This window comes from Somniosus microcephalus, chromosome 3 (genome assembly GCF_052327205.1).
Source record: "Somniosus microcephalus isolate GS21.2 chromosome 3, FLI_Smic_1.0, whole genome shotgun sequence".
Lineage (NCBI taxonomy): Eukaryota > Metazoa > Chordata > Chondrichthyes > Squaliformes > Somniosidae > Somniosus > Somniosus microcephalus.
The window spans coordinates 88757004-88777862 of NC_140989.1; the positions used below are offsets into that span (position 1 = coordinate 88757004).

The window sequence follows — 20859 nt, forward strand, 5'->3', positions numbered from 1 at the left end:
GATGACATCCTGGTCACAGGCAAAAATGACAGTGATCACCTCGCCAACCTGGAGAAGGTGCTCACGAGATTAAAGGAATATGGGCTACGAGCTAATCGCCAAAAGTGCGAGTTTTTCCAGAAGCAGATCTCGTATTGTGGCCACGTCATTGATGAAGAGGGGTTACATAAGTCCCCTGACAAGATTGAGGCAGAAGTCAAGGCTCCAGCACCGGAAAATATGTCACAACTGAGGTCGTTCCTCGGGCTGGTGAACTACTACCATAAGTTCTTGCCAAATTTGTCTACAGTATTACACCCACTGAACACCCTACTGCAAACGGGGGTACCATGGAAGTGGAATGACAAATGTAAATGAGCTTTCCAGAAGTGCAAAGAATTGATCACATCAAAAGAGGTGTTGGCACATTTCAACCCAGCACTACCAATTCGGTTGGCGTGTGATGCATCACCCTATGGTATTGGAGCAGTGCTATCGCACAATTTCCCAGACGGATTGGAGAGGCCAGTAGCCTTTGCGTCTCGGTCACTAACCTCAGCCGAGCGCAATGACGCCCAGATTGACAGGGAGGCCCTCAGCCTAGTATGGGGAGTAAAAAAATTGAACCACTATCTGCATGGGCAGAAGTTCACCTTGCTGACTGACCACCAACCACTTGTCTCCATCTTTAATCCAAAGAAGGGTGTTCCGGTGATGACTGCACAACGGCTACAAAGATGGTCCCTTTTTCTAGGGGCGAACCAATATGAAATAGAGTATAAGGGCACGAAACAGCATGGAAACGCTGATGGGCTATCATGCCTGCCACTACCTACTGCGGAGGAAGCACCAGCAGTGGACCCTATCGAAATATTTTATTCGTCAATAATTGAACGCTTGCCAGTAACTAACGCGGATATAGAGAAGGAGACCCGAAATGATCCGACACTGTCTCGGGTATATGATTTGACGGTGAAGGGATGGCCAACACATGGCGACTCACTGTTGCCAGCATTCTCATCCAGAAGAGAACAGCTGTCTGTATGCCAGGGGACAGTAATGTATGGATCCCGAGTGGTAATTCCACCCAAGTTAAGGGAGAGAGTGCTCAATGAGCTTCACGAAGGCCATCTGGGAGGGGTGAAAATGTAAAGCCTTGCTCGGGCTTATGTGTGGTGGCCGGGGATCGATCAACAAATCGAGGACCTAACAAAGAGCTGCTCAGGATGCCAGAAGGTCCAAAATGCACCACCACATGCCCCCCTACACCCATGGGAGTGGCCCTCCTCGCCATGGCAATGGGTGCATATTGATTTTGCTGGTCCATTCATGGACTCAATGTTCTTAATAGCAGTGGATGCGCACTCGAAATGGCCTGAGGTGATCAAAATGTCCTCCACCACTACAGAGAAAACGATTGCAGTCCTACGGACCATATTTGCCAGGAACGGCTTGCCAGAGCAGATTTGCTCTGATAACGGACCACAGTTTGTGTCCGAAGAGTTTCGGAAATTTATGAGAAGGAATGGGGTAAGGCATTACATATCCGCCCCGTATCATCCAGCCACAAATGGATTGGCTGAGAGGTTCGTCCAAACCTTTAAAAAGGCAGTAAGGGCCATGTGCGATGATGACATTCCACTGCAGCATAAGGTGGATAATTTCCTGTTAGCCTACAGAAATGCGACACATGCAGTTACCAACCAGACCCCGGCCATGATGTTCTTTAACCGAAGGTTGAGATCTCGTCTGGATTTGCTCAGACCAAATGTGCGAAGAAATGTTGAGGATAACAATTCCAGCACATCAATGAGAAGCTGACAAGGAGTTTCAATGTAGGACAACCAGTCTTGGCCCGCGACTACCGAACAGAGAAATGGCAACCCGGAACGATATGCACACGGCAGGGGCCACTAATGTACACAGTGGATGTCGGGGAGAAAATTGTGAGATGCCACGTCGACCAGATCCTAGCGTCACAGGAACGAGTCAACCCCATGTCTCGCGTACCTGGGGATAAAGCCGAAATACCGGTAGCATCTACCTCAGAAACAGTAGCAGCGGAAACTGATGAACTAACCAATGAAAGGGGGCCAGAATCGCCTCTGCACCAAGAACAAGAACCTCAGGAAAGGCGCTATCCAGTAAGGATCAGGAAGCCGCACCAAAGACTGAATCTATAAATGGACTATTTCAGTTAAATGTGCATGTTAAAGTGTTAACTGTTATTTGAATGTTATGGGTACTGTTAATCTAAAAGGGGAGGAATTGTAGTGTATGTACCTTTAAGAGAGAACTACTTTTACAGCTCCTGTATACTGTAGTACCGGCAGTGACCACACCTGTATATAAGCCTTGAGCATGCCTCTGTACTGTTAGTCTTTAGACTACCCTCCTCCAGTAAACACCTGTTGATTGTTAATTTACAGCCTCCGTCTAGTTATTGGAAAACACCATACTTTAAGAATCACGGATTCAACAATTCCTGCCATCCGAGGTATCAGCCTGGTGAATCTTTGCTGCACTCCTTCCATGGCAAGAACGTCCTTCCTCAGGTAAGGCGACCAAAACTGCACACAGTACTCAAGGTGCGGTCTCACCAAGGCCCTGTACAACTGTAGCAAGACATCCTTGTTCCTGTACTTGAACCCTCTTGCTACGAAGGCCAACATACCATTTGCCTTCTTAACCGCCTGCTGCACCTGCATGCTTACCTTCAGCGACTGGTGCACAAGAACACCCAGGTCTCTTTGCACTTCCCCTTCTCCCAATCTATTGCCATTTAAATAATAATCTGCCTTCCTGTTTTTGCCACCAAAGTGGATAACCTCACATTTATCCACATTATAGTGCATTTGCCATGTTTCTGCCCAATCACCCAACCTGTCCAAATCGTACTGGAGTTTCACGACATCCTCCTCACAGCATACCCTCCCACCCAGCTTTGTGTCGTCTGCAAATTTGGAGATATTACATCCAATTCCCTCATCCAGATCATTAATATATATTGTGAACAGCTGGGGTCCTAGGACCGATCCTTGCGGTACCCCACTAGCCACTGCCTGCCACTTGGAAAACGACCCGTTTATTCCAACTCTTTGCTTTCTGTCCACCAACCACTTCTCTATCCAAGTCAATACCTTGCCACCAATCCCATGTGCCTTAATTTTGCACGCTAATCTCTTATGTGGGACATTATCGAAAGCCTTCTGAAAGTCCAAATACACCACAACCACTGGTTCTCCCTTATCTATTTTACCAGTTACATCCTCAAAAAATTCCAGTAGATTAGTCAAGCATGATTTACCTTTGTCTGATCCTGTCACTGCTTTCCAAGTGATCTGCTATTACACCTTTTATAATGGACTCTAGCATTTTCCCCACTACCGATGTCTATAATTCCCCGCTTTTTCTCTACCACCTTTTTTGAATAGTGGGGTAACATTAGCTACCCTCCAATCCATGGGTACTGTTCCAGAGTCTATCGAGTTCTGAAAGATGACCAGCAATGCATCTACTATTTCGAGGGCCACTTCCTTAAGTACCCTGGGATGTAGATTATCAGGCCCTGGGGATTTATAAGAACATAAGAACATAAGAAATAGGAGCAGGAGTAGGCCAATCGGCCCCTCGAGCCTGCTCCACCATTCAATAAGATCATGGCTGATCTGATCCTAACCTCAAATCTTCTATCACTCTCCATCCCACCCGAACCCATGTGATCTCCCGGGAGAGGCGAAAAACCAGATAAAAAACCCAATGGCCAATTTGGGAGAAAAAATCTGGGAAATTCCTCTCCGACCCATCTAGGCGATCGAAACTCTTCCAGGAGATCACTCTATCCCTATATTTTCTACAGTACTTACCTTCTGTAAAGGCGATCTCCACCCCAGCCAGGAATCCCATCAATTTTCCTAACACCATACTGATTTCTTTCAGTTCCACCCTTTCATCAGACCCTATGTTCCCCGGCATCTCTGGGAGGTTATTTGTGTCCTCCTTTGTGAAGACAGAACCAAAATATGTATTTAGTTGGTCTGCCATTTCTTTGTTCCCCATTATAATATGAGCACAAAGTAGCAAAAAATATAAAAACAGATTGTAAAAGCTTCTATAGGTATGTGAAAAGGAAAGGACTGGTGAAGGTCCTTTACAGTCAGAGACGGGTGAATTTATAATGGGGAATGAGGAAATGGCTGAGAAATTAAACAAATACTTTGTTTCTGTCTTCACGGAGGAAGACACAAAAAACCTCCCAGAAATACAAGAAAACCAAGGGTGTGGCAAGAATGAGGAACTTAAAGAAATTATTATTAGTAAAAAAAAGCACCAGCAAAATTAATGGGGCTAAAAGTCGATAAATCCCAAGGACCAGATGACCTACATCCTAGGGTTTTGAAAGAGGTGGCCATTGGGATAGTGGACGCATTGATTGTCATCTTCCAAAATTCTATAGATTCTGGAACGGTTCCTGCAGATTGGTGGATAGCAAATGCAACCTCGCTATTTAAGAAAGGAGGGAGAGAGAAAACAGGGAACTACAGACCTGTGAGCCTCACATCAGTAGTTGAGAAAATGCTGGAATCTATGATAAAGGATGCAATAACTGGGCACTTAGAAACTAATAGTAAGATTGGGCAGAGTCAACATGGATTTATGAAAGGGAAATCCCGTTTGACAAACCTATTGGAGTTCTTTGAGGATGTAACTAGTGGAGTAGACAAAGGGGAACCGATAGATGTGGTGTATTTGGATTTTCAGAAGGCCTTCGATAAGGTCCCACATAAGAGGTTGGTGAACAAAATTAGGGCACATGGAATTGGGGGTAATATACGAGCATGGATTGAGAATTGGTTAACAGACAGAAAACAAAGAGTAGGGATAAACAGGTCTTTTTCACGATGGCAGGCTGTGACAAGTGGGGTACCGCAAGGATCGGTGATTGGGCCCCAGCTATTCACAATCTATATCAATGATTTGGATGAGGGGACTAAATGTAACATTTCCAAATTTGCTGATGATGCAAAACTAGGTAGCAGTGTCAGTTGTGAAGAGGATGTGAAGAGGCTTCAAGGGGATCTCGACAGGCTCAGTGAATGGGCGAGAACATGGCAGATGGAATATAATGTGGATAAATGTGAAGTTATCCACTTTGGTAGAAAAAACAGAAAGGCAGAGTATTTCCTAAATGGTGAAAGATTGGGGAATGCAGATGCTCAAAGGGACCTGGGTGTCCTTGTACATGAGTCACTGAAAGTGAATGTGCAGGTGCAGCAAGCCATTAGGAAGGCAAATGGTATGCTGGTCTTCTTTACAAGAGGATTTGAGTACAGGAGTAAAGAAGTCTTACTCCAATTATATAGGGCCTTGGTGAGACCACACCTGGAGTACTGTATACAATTTTGGTCCCCTTACCTAAGGAAGGATATAATTGCCATAGAGGGAGTGCAAAAAAGGTTCACGAGTTTGAATCCTGGGATGGCGGGACTGGCGTATGAGAAGAGATTGAGTAAACTAGGCCTGCATTCTCTTGAATTCAGAAGAATGAGAGGGGATCTCATTGAAGCATACAAAATTATTACAGGGCTTGATAGGGTGGATGCTGGGAGAATGTTTCCCTTGGCTGGGGAGTCTAGAACCAGGGGCCACAGCCTCAGGATAAAGGGTAGGCCATTCAGGACTGAGATGAGAAGTAATTTCTTCACACAGATGGTGGTGAACCTTTGGAATTCTCTACCCCAGAGGGCTGTGGCGGCTCAGTTATTGGGTATTTTCAAAACAGAAGTCGATAAATTTCTGACTAGTAAAAGCATCGAGGGATATGGCAATAGGGTCAGTGAATGGAGTTGAGGTAGAAGATCAGCCATGATCTCATTGAATGGTGGAGCAGGCTCGAAGGGCCGAATGGCCTACTCTTGCTCCTATTTCTTATGTTCTTATGCACAAAATGAGGAAATTCAACTATTGTGATTGGGTGTGGAAAATGTCATAAATATATATATACGAATTTAGGGTCAAAGTAAAAGCTGGCCACATCCACTTCTGGCCGCAGCAATGGGGAAAGATGCTGATCAAGAGGAGGAAGATGATTATGATGAAGAGAAGGATGGGGAGTGTGGTGTATGTAACCTGTACCACCTTAAGAGACTACCTTAAGAGATGGACTACTTTCTCTTGGCTACTGTATATTGTAGTACCGGTGGTGACCACACCGGTATATAAACTCTGTGTAGTAATTTGCTAAGCAGTTCAGCCCTGACCTTCGATTAGTAAAGACCTGTTTAAGTTATTCTTGTTGTCTGTGTCCAGTGATTTAAAATAAGCATATCTGGGACACTCAGACTCAACAGTGGCGACGAGTCCGATCTTACCCTGCGGCAGTTTTGCATCCAAGGCAGCTTCGTCCTCAGAACGGGCGTCAAGAAGAGGCATCCGCCCTCATCAGCCTGCTGAGCACCGCATCGCACGAGAGGCATCGAGAACCCGGGTTGAAATTACTGACCACGAAGTCCTCCATCAGCGACAGGCAGTGATCATCCTTCTACCACGGTGGTGGGTATGCCGATCTAGCGACACGGGCAGAAAGTCGGCCGCGTTGTCAGTGGAGAAGGGGAGGGAAACCGGAGGAAAAAGGGCAGAGAACTCGACCGCAGCCGGTGTAAAGGGCCGGGCTGCAATCGGGGCCGAGAGGCGCAGCGACAAGGGCAGCGTTAATGCCACGAGAACCGCGGAAAACTCGACCGCAGCCGGTGTAAAGGGCCGGGCTGCAATCGGGGCTGAGAGGTGCAGCAACAAGGGAAGCGTTAATGCCCACGAGAACCGCGGGGGAACAAAAGCAGCGTCGGGGAAATTAAGAACCGCTGGGAGGCGAGAACGGCAACAGCGTGGTAATCGCCATTGTAGCCAGCGGGGGGGAAGAAGACCAGCGCGGGAAGCCGCCATTGTAGTCGGCGGGGGAAGAAGACAAGCGCGGGAAAAGCCACCAAGCGCGGGAAGCCGCCATTTTAGTAGGCGGGGGAAGAAGACAAGCGCGGGAAGCCGCCATTTTGGGAAAATAAAATATTTAAGGAAACTCTCAAGGATGCCTAAACACGGTAACATCACTGCTTTTGATAGCGATGTTGAAGATTGGGCCACGTATGTAGAACGCATTGGAGTTTATTGTACAGCAAATGAGGTACCAGATGATAAGAAAGCAATAACCTTATTAAACTCAATGGGTGCGAAGACGTACGGGTTATTGAGGCACCTTGTAACACCAGATAAACCGGCGGATCAGACTTTCGCGAATATTGTTACTATCCTGCAAGAACATTTAAACCCCACGCCGCTGCTGATAGCGGAACGATTTAAATTTTACAGAAGAACGCAGCTGAAAGAGGAAAGCAACGCTGAATTGAACTGCGCAAGCTATCAAAGTACTGTCAGTTTGGTACAGGACTAGCAGACGCTCTGAGAGATAAATTCGTGTGTGGATTACTAAAAGAAGGAACTCAAAAGCGACTGCTAGAGGAAAAGGACCTTACGCTTGATAAAGCTGTCACCATTTCAGCATCGCACGAGGCCGCAGCAAGAGGCACTGCGGAAATGCAACTAAGGTCATCGGAACTCAGCACCAATCGAATGGCATTGGGTGCAGTAAAGTGTTATCGTTGCAGAAGGACAACGCACGATCAGAACCAGTGCTGGTTCAAAAATCAGGAATGCAGAAAATGTGGCAGGCTAGGTCACATAGCTAAAGTATGCCGGTCAGGAAAGAAGACCAGCAACAAAAAGTCACCGCAGGAAAAGTGCAAAAAGGTACACAAGGTGACAGAGAACAGTTCGGATGAACAGAAGACGGATTCAGACTCCAGCAGTAAGGAACTGGGTTGTCTAAGAATACATAATGTGGGTAACACAGCAGACCACCAAACTATCTGGGTCACACTTCAGATAGCAGGAGTCCAAGTGAAGATGGAATTGGACACTGGATCGGCATTGACGGTCATGAATAAGCAAGATTACAAAAGGTTATTTCCACACATTCCCCTAAGGGATACGGAGATTGTATTGAAAACATACATGGGGCAAAGAGTATACCCCATCGGAAAGATAAAGGTAAAGGTGGCCCACAAGGGTAAAGAAAGCCGAGGAATGGACTTATATGTGTTACCTGAGGGAGGTCCACCACTACTGGGACGGGAATGGATCAGGAGAATAAATATGGACTGGCATTCCTTAAAAGCACTAACTGTAGATTCCGGTAAAAAGGACGATGTCAAACCTAAACGACTGTCCAGAATATTGGACGATGCTAAAGAGGTGTTCCAGCAGGGACTGGGAACACTGAAAGGAATTACGGCAAACATCAAGGTTGAAGAACATGCAAACCCGAAATTATTCAAAGCTAGACCGGTACCTTATGCAATACGACCTGCTGTGGAAGCTGAGCTGGAGGGACTAGAACGTTCCGGAGTACTGTCAAAGGTGGACTGGAGTGAATGGGCTATGCCCATTGTTCCCGTCATGAAGCGTTCATCGAGTAACAAGCCGGGGGAACCGGGGAAGGTTCGCATCTGTGGTGATTTCAAGATCACTGTTAATCCGGTGCTTCACACGGTGCAATATCCGCTTCCACGGATTGAGGATATCTTCGCTTCGTTGTCTGGCGGGAAACACTTCACCAAGATAGACCTGGCACAGGCGTACTTACAGATGGAAGTTGATGAAGCGTCACGCCAGTATCTCACGATCAACACGCATAAGGGCTTATATCGGTATAATAGACTGGTTTTTGGAGTGGCATCGGCTCCAGCGATTTGGCAAAGGGCCATGGAGCAGGTATTACAGGGAATTCCAGGCACACAATGCTACCTGGACGACATTCTGATTACAGGAGATGATGATGAGGAACACCTTACAAATTTGGAACAGGTGCTCACCAGATTGAAAGAATATGGACTTCGAGTTAATCGCCAGAAATGTGAGTTCTTTCAGAAGCAAATCTCGTACTGTGGTCACGTCATTGACCAGGAGGGGCTTCACAAGTCACCTGACAAGATCGAAGCCGTTGTGAAGGCTCCCGCTCCGGAAAATGTATCCCAGTTGAGGTCGTTCCTAGGGTTGATTAACTATTACCATAAGTTTCTGCCAAATTTATCCACGGTGCTACACCCGCTGAACGCTCTTTTGCAGAAGGGAGTGCCATGGAAGTGGAGCGAGGACTGTAAGCGGGCCTTTCACAAAAGCAAGGCATTGATCACCTCTAAGGAAGTGTTGGCTCACTTTAACCCAACGCTGCCTATTCGTTTAGCTTGTGATACTTCTCCATATGGTATTGGGGCAGTGCTCTCACATAAGTTGCCAAATGGCTTGGAAAGACCAGTCACGTTCGCATCCAGATCATTGACCTCCGCTGAGCGCAACTATGCTCAGATAGATAGGGAGGCTCTCAGCCTTGTGTGGGGAGTAAAAAAATTTAATCATTACCTGCAAGGGCAAAAGTTTACGCTGCTGACAGACCACCAGCCGTTGGTTTCCATTTTTAACCCTAAGAAGGGTGTTTCGGTGATGACAGCGCAGAGGCTCCAGAGATGGTCCCTTTTCCTAGGGGCACATCAATATCAGATCGAATTCAAAGGTACAAAGCAACATGGTAATGCTGATGGGCTGTCGCGCCTGCCACTACCTACAGCGGAAGAGGCACCGACAGCTGACCCTGTTGAGTTATTTCACTCGACCATCATCGAATGTTTACCAGTCACCAATGCAAGTATTGAGAGAGAAACCAGGAATGACCCGACACTGTCTCGGGTCTATGAATTGACAGTGAAGGGATGGCCAGCTCATGGTGAACCACTGTTACCGGCATTCTCAGCCAGACGAGAACAGCTGTCCGTCTGTCAAGGAACATTGATGTATGGAACAAGGGTGATTATTCCTCCTAAATTAAGGGAGAGAGTTCTAAAGGAACTGCATGAAGGTCATCTGGGGGGAGTCAAGATGAAAAGCCTTGCTAGGGCTTATGTGTGGTGGCCAGGTATCGACCAACAAATAGAGGATCTGACTAAAAGCTGCTCAGGGTGCCAAAAAGTTCAAAATGCACCTCCAATTGCACCGCTGCATCCATGGGAATGGCCTTCAACCCCATGGCAACGTGTACATATTGACTTCGCAGGTCCATTCATGGACTCCATGTTTTTAATTGTGGTAGACGCACATTCTAAATGGCCAGAAGTGATTAAGATGGCGACCACTACCTCGGAAAAGACGATCGCAGTTCTAAGAACGATATTCGCAAGAAATGGATTGCCAGAACAAATATGTTCAGACAACGGACCGCAGTTCGTGTCAGAAGAATTCCAGAAATTCATGAAGAAGAATGGGGTGAAACATTATACCTCTGCCCCATATCATCCGGCTACAAATGGGTTGGCCGAGAGATTTGTACAAACGTTCAAAAAGGCGATAAAGGCCATGAGCGAAGACCAGATTCCACTACAACACAAGGTGGACAATTTCCTAATGGCATATCGAAACGCCACTCATGCAGTGACAAATCAAAGCCCTGTCATGATGTTCTATAACAGGAGGTTGCGGTCCAGGTTGGACTTGTTAAAACCAAATGTGCGGAGGGAAGTCGAAAACAAACAGTTTCAGCATATAAATAACAAGACCACTCGGAGTTTCGAAATAGGACAACCAGTGTTAGCCCGGGACTATAAGAATGAGAAATGGCAATCTGGAACAATTCGTGCCAGACAAGGACCCCTGATGTACACGGTGGATATTGGTGAAAACGTAATACGACGTCATGCTGACCAACTTGTAGAATCGAGAACAAGGGTCGAACCCATGACTACGACAGAGACACCAGTGGAAGAAGTTAGTGAACCTGAAGCATCTACCTCAGACGCCAATGTATCTGATGATGTCCAATCCATAAGAGATCAACTAGATGAGTCACCCCAGCAACGAGAATCAGAGACCCCTGAAAGGCGTTATCCAACTCGGATCAGGAGGCCTCCTCAGAGACTGAATCTTTGAACAGTTTTGCATGAAGTTGTATATATGTTATCCATGTTATGTTTAAATTGGGATGTACACTGTTAAGCTAAAAAGGGAGGAATTGTGGTGTATGTAACCTGTACCACCTTAAGAGACTACCTTAAGAGATGGACTACTTTCTCTTGGCTACTGTATATTGTAGTACCGGTGGTGACCACACCGGTATATAAACTCTGTGTAGTAATTTGCTAAGCAGTTCAGCCCTGACCTTCGATTAGTAAAGACCTGTTTAAGTTATTCTTGTTGTCTGTGTCCAGTGATTTAGAATAAGCATATCTGGGACACTCAGACTCAACAGGGAGCAGAAGAGACAGAACTTCTTCCTGATGGATTATGAGAGTGGTGCAGGTGGGGAGAATGATGATAAAGAAGGAGAAGAAGTCAGGGTGAAACCCACAAATGAGTTCCTGCACTGATATCCTACCTCTTGTTCCTGTACTACAACCTCCTCAATCTCACCTCCGGCAATACTTACTTTTTTAGTCCCATGTACCAGCTCAGATATTTTTACCTGGAGAAAATTAGATAGCATTAGCGAGAATGTGGCATGGAGCCAAAGGGATGTGGAATAGGTGAGGATGTGCTACTTTTCCAGTGGAGGCAGACAAGAAGGCTGCCCATTACTTCATTGTGGTGGGACACAGATCACATGGGTGCGCCCCTAAAAGAAGGATGTTCAAGGAACATTACACCTATATGTAGGCTCTGAAGTCAGTCTGTGTAATGTGCGGCAACTGACAGCTGTGGCTCAAGTTTACACTGTCATTTACGGCAACATCAGGGAAGCTGTTTCTTCATTAACATCAATGGAGCGTATGGCAACTTCATTGGAGTCTGCAGCAGCCCCCTTATTTAAGCAGTGGGCACCTCCTCGAAAGTACAGACTGCAGCTCTGATGGCAATAGGAGATGGAATAGGCATAACCATATATACTGGCTTCCAGACCCCGGTGGCCAGGATGCAGGCTGCTGTCTTTCATGGATTTCAGGATCTGATAGCAGCCATTAGATCAGTTATCCTGCTGACATAGATCCAAGGCCCAGTGGAACGATGACAACTGGAGCTGACCTCCCTGAGGCTGCCAGCTCTCAGGACAGCAGCGTATGCCAGGTATCCAGCCCTACCCCTCAGTGACACATAGGAGGTGACATCAGGATGTGTATGCACGAGCTCCAGAGATGCAGCCTGCAGTGGGTCCTTCTCAGCACCATCATTAGAGGAGGACCACCTCAGTCCCACAAGAGCTGCCAACCACCTCTCGCAATACTGGGTCTCAGGTTGCACCTAAGAGAAGGAGAAAGAAAGGCACATTCATATATCCAAGGGAACCATATTGTGGAGATGACTATGGTTGATATTTGCATGCACTAATTTCATGCTCAATTATTATTGGAGCATGTGAGGAATTGCAGAGTTTGGCTGGGGCAGAAAGTTCTGATGTCAGAAAGGCCACAAAAGCCTTATTAATATGATGATCAATCAATTGAAATGTCATACCTCCAAGCACATTAAGTTAGTTAGCATGGGGGAGAAATTGGGTGGAGCCGCAAACGGGGCGCCAAGCTCGCCTGGGCGGCAGATTTTGCGCTGCGATTGGAGCAGCAGCGATCGACGGAAATTCAGCTTGAACGCCCCAAGAGGGACACGGGACGAGGCTCGAGGTGCTCCGCGTCCCTCTTCGGGCGCTGAAACTGAATATCGCAGCGCAACGTGCCGCAGTGCCACATGCTGCAGCACGGCGCGCTGCGGTACTGCAGGCCTTCCTCCCATTCTTAATGGGGAGGGGCCTGCACCAGCGCGATGAGCGATTGCGAGTGCCGGCAAAAGAGCCCGGCACCGAGGAGAAGTGCCGGGCTCTCGGAAAACAGCTGGCAATGCCGCGGGGGCAGAACAGAAGGCAGGGGACGGAGGTGCTGGCAGGCGGCCGCTGAAAAAAACGGCCGCCCCGCACCTCCACCTTAATTTGCGCCACTGCTGCCACAGGTAGGCCCCATGAACCGGGCGCGATTAGCGAGCAGCGCTACAGAGGCGGTCGCTGCCAAATATCACGATCGGGGTGGTAATGGCGCGCTGCGCACACCGATGACGTCATCGGTGGCGGCGCAGCGCAACAGGCTAACGCCGCCATTGGCGCCCCAGCTAAATATCGCGGGATGCGTGGCCAGTGGCGCTAAAGCCACTGAGTGCCCTCTTTAGGCGCTAACTGGTGGCGCAGCCCACTGAATTTCTCCCCCCATGTGTTTGAAATAGAGTACCAAAGAAAATATATTTTTTGAATATAGAGTTTGTTTTTCTATCTGCCTAAGAGGGGAAATAGATGTTTTGAGTGAGAAGCTTGTTTAGAATGTTTACATCAGAAAAAGTTGAAGAATTCATGCTTTACCTTATTTTGATGTTTTATAGAAATTCCAGTTACTGACATCATTCTTAAAAATAGCTTCTCTGGGGGATCTTCATTATCAATAATTTTTCATATTAGTAGAACAAATAGCCGACAAAAAAACATATCCTGGCACACTCTGTAAATGGCCAATCTTGCTGTCAATTATTTTAAAAATCCCAGCTCAAGCTCCAGCTCCATATGGTTGTGTTCACGTGATTCAGAAGGGAGACAGCCTGATTGTGCAGGCTGGAAGTTTTCTCCACAGATTCATTACACACAGTGACACTGGTGCATGTTAGGATTTGCAGTCTGCACTCTGTTGGGGCTTATTTTGAGCTGACTGAATGATTAGTTATGGGAATCCCCATGGACTAAAGCCATTGGCCTCTGATAGAAAATTTATGCAAGGTATTTCAAACAAAGAAAATGAACTTAATAGGTAATTTTAATCATTTTCTTATAAATGCTGTAATTTTTAATGATTTATGATAGTACAAACTTTGTTTCTTGGGGTAACTCCTCAGATTAGTGGACAAACCAAGATGGTGGCCATACAAATCTTCGAAAGATATTTGGAATGATTTAATCGGATCGCCTTCTCCTTTTTTATTCATAAATTTTGCTGACTTGTCATGCATGAATTGTTGCTATTTCATGCCCTCAGTCATTCCTCATTGATAGCTTTTATTGATAGTTTCTCTGGTCAAGTTTAGTTTGTATGTTCCCTACCTCTTCTATTTTGACTTGTTTCTGTTTTATGAATATAAAACTTGAATCAATCAGCTGCAACAAATTTGTATATAGAATGGCATGATACCCAAAGTGAGGGAGAGACAGATCGATAGATGGATAGAATAATAATACTAATTATAATAGATTTGAGTGAATTGTGAGCTAAAAGGTGAACTGAGAGTTTAAATGATCAAAAAGTATTTTGAGTGTCACTGTTGTACTTTATTACATTACTTGTTTCCCCTCCCCTGTTTATACCAAAACCTTTACTACAGTTCAATCCAATTGTCCATATGTAATGATACTTTGTATAGTAATTAGCATTGACATACCTTAATAAACTTGTTTTTGTTGCATGCTATCTTATTTAAATACATCAACATTTACCCATAATATTCCAGGTAAGTATACAAATTGGGAAAATAAGTTGAGAAGAATGCATTGTACTACATATTCATATTCCTTAAACAAATGGCATATAATACAGAGTAACAATGCAATTTCTGGTATAAAAGCATATTACAGGATTCAAAGTTCAAAATTATGAGGAAAGGCATATGGGTTTAGAAATCCCATGGACCAGCAATCTCAGCACTTAAACAGGGAATGCACCCGGTGGTGACCTCTACCACTGTCCAGTAGGAAATATGCAGGGTCAACAGGAAGTCACCTAATCTGCATGTGGAGGATGAGTACCCATGTGACTAAGGGCAGCCACCAGCCCCGGGAGGCTGCAAAAAGTGACATCGGGATCTCCCTTCTCCTTCCCTGGCTTTGCCCCCTCTGTGTCACTGGCCTTGTAAGAGGAGGCCAGAGCCTCTGCCTCTTATAAGGCTCTGCAGGAACTCCCAATACAAGCCAAAACCTGGATATATTTAGCCTCTTCTGCCACACTCCCACTGGAGTTACCATGGCAGTATATCGGAAGGGCTGAGGATTTTCAGCCCCATTAGCTCTAGACTCCAGGTATCCACCAATGTCCTATGTTAGCTTTGGTGTGATATATGTTAAACAGTCATGTTAAAAAAGCAGAAGATACTTTTCTAAATTAACTTTCTTCCAAATATTTTTGACGAATATTTTCCAAAGGCTGTTACGTCTTTGTGCATTTGTACATAAAGTAAGGGAAACAATTATTTCTGAGGTTCTTACCAGAGTGGCACTCTGACCACTATAAGGGATAGATGATTAACTGCTGGTCTTGGAAAATGTTTATAATGTGCTCGTGATGTTCTACTTGTACATCTTCCATATCAAGGCTAAAATTGGATCAGGTCTGATGGGTTGACAAAGCCATCGTATACCATAGCTTTTGGATCCAAGGACAAAGCTAATCAAACACCAAGATAGTGAGGCTGAACATCAGAGCCATTAACCTGTAACAAAATATACCGATATTCAGTATCTGAGTTTTTTTTCACAGAACTAACCTTTTATTTTTTGTACATAACATGGCATCTAGTTGTAAAAATAGCTGCACTTACTTGCTGAAGCAATGGAATGCATGGACCTGATGGTAATAGGAAACATTTTTGAAATGTAGTGCCTATTTCAATTGAAGAGGTAAGCTAATATTTTCCAAATATCATCTGAGAATTATAAATACATTAGATGGAAAGCTCCTCAAGAAAGTCTACATGGAATACTCTACCTTCACTGAAAATCAGTGAAGGAGATATGACAAATATGGTACCATCTCCTCAGGCAAAGAGTAAGCCCAAGAAAAGAAGTGATTAAAGTAAGAGGTCCCTGAAGAGGATGATTTGTTTTCGAGGAAACCACCAACAAAACTGAATAAATCATGGTCATTAGGAGTATGTTTCCAGGAAGATTGTTTATTTGCGTGACAAACTCTTGGTTAAGTTGCAGCTTTTGTAGAGCTTAACAGCAATTGTGAAAAAATACCTTTTGCTCCTATTTGATGAGGAAAGAGGACACCATGTGACATCATGTCTTATTGAGTGACTTTATGCTGGTGTTTGCACAAATAAAAAGAAAGACTTGCATTTATATAGCGCCTTTCATGACCACCCGACGTCCCAAAGCACTTTACAGCCAATGAAGTACTTTTTAAAGTGCAGTAACTGTAGTATTGTAGGAAAAATAAGATGCAATAGCTGAGTTGGTGAGGAAGTGATAGGAATGGCAGACAGGGGAGTGGCAGTGACTGTTTCACTGCAAGTGCCTCGTTGGTCATCGGAGTTGCCGGCCTCTTCCTGCAAGGCACACCCTATGAAGTGAAAGACGATAAGCTTGTTTAGCTGTGTAGACAGAGGTATTGCCCCTTGAGGAGCTAATTGCTGAATGCAAGGGCATAGCAATGCTTTGAGAAAGCACATGAAGCTAAGAGGCATTGGATGAACTTTGCTCTGCCTTCAGCAACCTTCTGCTGCCTCAAACCTCACATTCTGTGCATCTTAACCTCTGCTACTCCAGTTCTGGATCACTATACTTGATTTAGGGGAAGTCCCCTTTATATATCATCATTGGATTTGGCAGATTTTGCTGCCTTACAGGGGCTCCTGAACACATTGGCAGCTGTTTTCCTTTTTAACATTCACTAGAGAAGACTGAAAAGAGATCTTGTTGAGGTATTGACAAGTTTAATCTCAACAAACTATTTACCAATGACCCAAGTACGACAACCAAGGACATGGGATGGGATGAAGCTTGGAAGAGGAACAGATCCATGGGCTACAGTCCTGGGCGGTTATGCTGAAATTGTGCCACCATTGCTTTCCAACCTTGATCCCATTGGGTTTTGTGGGGACAGCCAGATTTATGTGCATTGTTGGTGCCCCATAAAGCTGGACCCAAGTTCCCAGGGCTCCTTCATCACCTAACAGTGCCCCTCCCTCCTCAGCCCTAGTGGGAGAGAGCCAATCAAATTATTTCATTCTTAAAAAAATATACCTTTCTTTGGGTGTCCAGTCTGCATCCCTAGCTTATGCCTCCCATGCTCTCGGGGAGGCTCATGTTTGTGCAGCTGGAGGTCAGTAGGTCATCTCACTTGGTGCACCAGCATTCAGTGATATTCTGGGTCCCGATTGAGCCAAGGAAGCAGGAATTCCCAGTGTAGGGAGCGCCCCACTCCTAACTGTGCCCCTAGCTCTGTCCCCTGATGTCATTGGCTTATAGCCTTGTATGAGGTGAGGGGAGGTTCGGCCCCTTCCAAGGGCAACTGAGAAATCCAGCAATTGGCGGGAATGTGGCATTTTCAGCGGCGGACCTGGGTGTGGAGCGAGCAGCGAGGCGAGGCGGAGCATAAAAGCGGCGGCAGCAGCGAGACCCGACCACAGCGGCGGACCTGGGTGTGGAGCGAGCAGTGAGGCGAGGCAGAGCATAAAAGCGACGGCAGCAGTGAGGCCCGACCACAGCGGCGGACCTGGGTGTGGAGCGAGCAGCGAGGCGAGGCGGAGCATAAAAGCAGCGGTAGCAACAAGGCCCGACCAATTCAGCAGTGGGAGAGAGAGGTAAAAAGTAATCAAAGTGTGACGTCACCAGAAAGCAGGTAAGTGATTCGTTGGTGAGTATTTCTCTCTTTCTCCTTTTTTTTCCAAACTTAAACTCTGTGGTTTATAGTTTCTAAGCTCTGAGGTGTAGCGTGGGCTGCTGGAAACCAAAAATTTAACTCAATTTAAAGGAAGTAAAGGGTAAGTCATGTCAGGACAGTTCAGCCCGTAGTTTGCTCCTCCTGCACTATGTGGGAAATCAGGGACACTTCCTGTGTCCCTGATGACCATGTGTGCGGGAAGTGTGTCCAGCTGAAGCTACTGACAGACCGCATTGCGGCACTGGAGCAGCGGATGGATAGATATTGGAACATTCACGAGGCTGAGGAAGTCATGGATAGCACGTTTAGGGAGGTGGTCACACCGCAGGTAAAGGTTGCACAGGCAGAAAGGGAATGGCTGACCATCAGGCAGAATACTAGGCGCAGGCAGATAGGGCAGGAATCCCCTGGGGACATCCCCCTCTTGAACAGTTATACCATTTTGGATACAGTAGGGGGTGATGACTTAACAGGGGAAGGCAGCAGCAGCCAACCTCCTGGCACCAGGGGTGGTTCTGCTGCACAGGACGGGAGGAAAAAGAGGGGTAGAGCTATATTGATAGGGGATTCTATTGTAAGGGGAATAGATAGGCGTTTCTGCGGCAGCAAACGAGACTCCAGGACGGTGTGTTGCCTCCCTGGTGCAAGGGTCAAGGATGTCTCGGAGAAGCTGCAGAAAATGTTGGAAAGGGAGGGTGAACAGCCAGTTGTCGTGGTGCATAGAGGTACCAACGATATAGGTAAAGAACGGGATGAGGTCCTAAAATCTGAATACAGGGACTTAGGAGGTAAATTAAAAAATAGGACCTCTAAGGTAGTAATCTCAGGATTGCTACCAGTGCCACGTGCTAGTCAGAGTGGAAATAGAAGGATACTTCAAATGAATACGTGGCTAGAGGAATGGTGCAAGGGGGAGGGATTCAAATTCCTAGGACATTGGAACCGGTTCTGGGGGAGGTGGGACCAGTACAAACCGGACGGTCAGCACCTGGGCAGGACCGGGACCGATGTCCTTGGGGGAGTGTTTGCTAGTGCTGTGGGGGAGGGTTTAAACTAAAATGGCAGGGGGTTGGGAACCTGAGCAGGGAGACAAAGGAAAGGGAAACAAGGATAGAAGCAAAAGACAGGAAGGAGAAAAACAAAGGTGGCAATCAGAGAAATCGAGGGTTTAAAACAAACATGACCACAGTAAATAATAATTCTAAAAGGTCTAAGGGCATTAAAAAGACAAGCCTGAAGGCTTTGTGTCTTAATGCAAGGAGCATTCGTAATAAGGTGGATGAATTAGCAGCGCAAATAGAGGTAAATGAATACGATATGATTGGGATTACAGAAACATGGCTCCAGGGGGACCAAGGCTGGGAACTCAACATCCAGGGGTATTCAATATTCAGGAAAGATAGGCAAAAAGGAAAAGGAGGTGGGGTAGCATTGCTGGTTAAAGAGGGGATTAACACAATTGTAAGGAAAGATACATAGATACATAGATACATAGAAGATAGGAGCAGGAGTAGGCCATTCGGCCCTTCGTGCCTGCTCCGCCATTCGATGAGATCATGGCTGATCCTTTAATTCAGTATCCCGTCCCCGCCTTCTCTCCGTAACCCTTAACCCCTTTTGCCCGTAGAAATATATCTAATTCCCTCTTAAATATATTTAATGAGCTGGCGTACACTGCCCTCTGTGGCAATGAGTTCCACAGGTTCACCACTCTCTGAGTGAAGAAATTCCCCCTCATCTCTGTCCTAAATGGTTTAGCCCTTATCCTTAAATTATGTCCTCTAGTTCTGTTCTCACCCGCCAAGGGAAACATTCCTTCTGCATCCAGTCTGTCTAGACCTGTCAGAATTTTATACACTTCTATGAGGTCCCCTCTCAATCTTCTAAACTCCAGTGTGTACATCCCTAAACTACATAGTCTCTCCTCATAGGTCATTCCCGCCATTCCTGGTATCAGCCTGGTGAATCGCCGCTGCACCCCCTCCATGGCAAGAACATCCTTCCTCAGATGAGGCGACCAAAACTGTACACAGTACTCGAGGTGTGGTCTCACCAGTGCCCTGTACAGCTGCAGCAAGGTATCCCTGTTCCTGTATTCTAACCCTTTTGCTATGAAGGCCAGCATACCGTTTGCCTTCTTGACCGCCTGTTGCACCTGCATGCTCGCCTTCAGTGACTGGTGTACAAGAACACCCAGGTCTCTCTGTACTTCCCCCTCTCCCAATCTATTGCCATTTAAATAATAATTTGCCCTCCCGTTCCTGCACCCAAGGTGGATAACTTCGCACTTGTCCACATTATAGTGCATCTGCCATTTATCCGCCAATCGCCCAGTCTGTCCAAATCGCTCTGGAGCTTCCTGGTCTCTTCCTCTGAGCCCACCCCCCCTCCTAGTTTAGTGTCGTCTGCAAATTTGGAAATGCTGCATCCGACTCCCTGATCCAGGTCATTAATGTAAATTGTGAACAGCTGGGGGCCCAGGACAGATCCCTGTGGTACCCCACTTGTTACTGCCTGCCATTCAGAAAATGAGCCGTTTATTCCAACTCTCTGTTTTCTATCTGACAGCCAGTTCCCTATCCACGCCAAAACTTTCCCCTTTATCCCATGAGCCTCAATTTTCCATGCTAATCTTTTATGTGGGACCTTATCGAAGGCCTTTTGGAAGTCCAGGTACACCACATCTACTGGCTCTCCCCCATCTATTCTACCAGTTACTCCCTCAAAAAATTCCAATAGATTAGTCAAGCACGATTTACCCTTTGTAAATCCATGTTGACTCTGTCCTATCCTGTCCCCATTTGCTAAGTGCTCCGCTATTTCATCCTTAATGATGGACTCCAGCATTTTGCCCACAACTGATGTAAGGCTTACAGGTCTGTAATTACCTGCTTTTTCCCTACCCCCCTTTTTGAATAGTGGGGTAACGTTAGCTACCCTCCAATCCATCGGTACTGTTCCCGAGTCTAATGAATTCTGAAAAATCATCCTTAGTGCATCCGCTATCTCTAGGGCCACCTCCTTCAGTACCCTAGGATGCATGTTATCAGGCCCTGGGGATTTGTCCACCTTCAATCCCTTTAGCTTCCTTAACACCATATCCTTAGAGATATTGATTTGCGTCAGTTCCTCCTTTGCCAATGTCCCTATTTTTCCCGATATC

The 20859-nt window shown here is 46.1% G+C and overlaps 1 protein-coding gene across 1 annotated transcript; it reads left to right on the top strand.

Moving 5' to 3' along the window:
* Positions 1-6033: 6033 nt before the first annotated feature.
* On the top strand, positions 6034-18753 carry LOC147121193 (uncharacterized). Its single transcript, XM_085977736.1, has 2 exons — positions 6034-6103; positions 17816-18753. Exons 1-2 carry the CDS (start codon positions 6034-6036, stop codon positions 18751-18753), a joined length of 1008 nt encoding a protein of 335 aa, XP_085833862.1.
* Positions 18754-20859: the final 2106 nt, after the last annotated feature.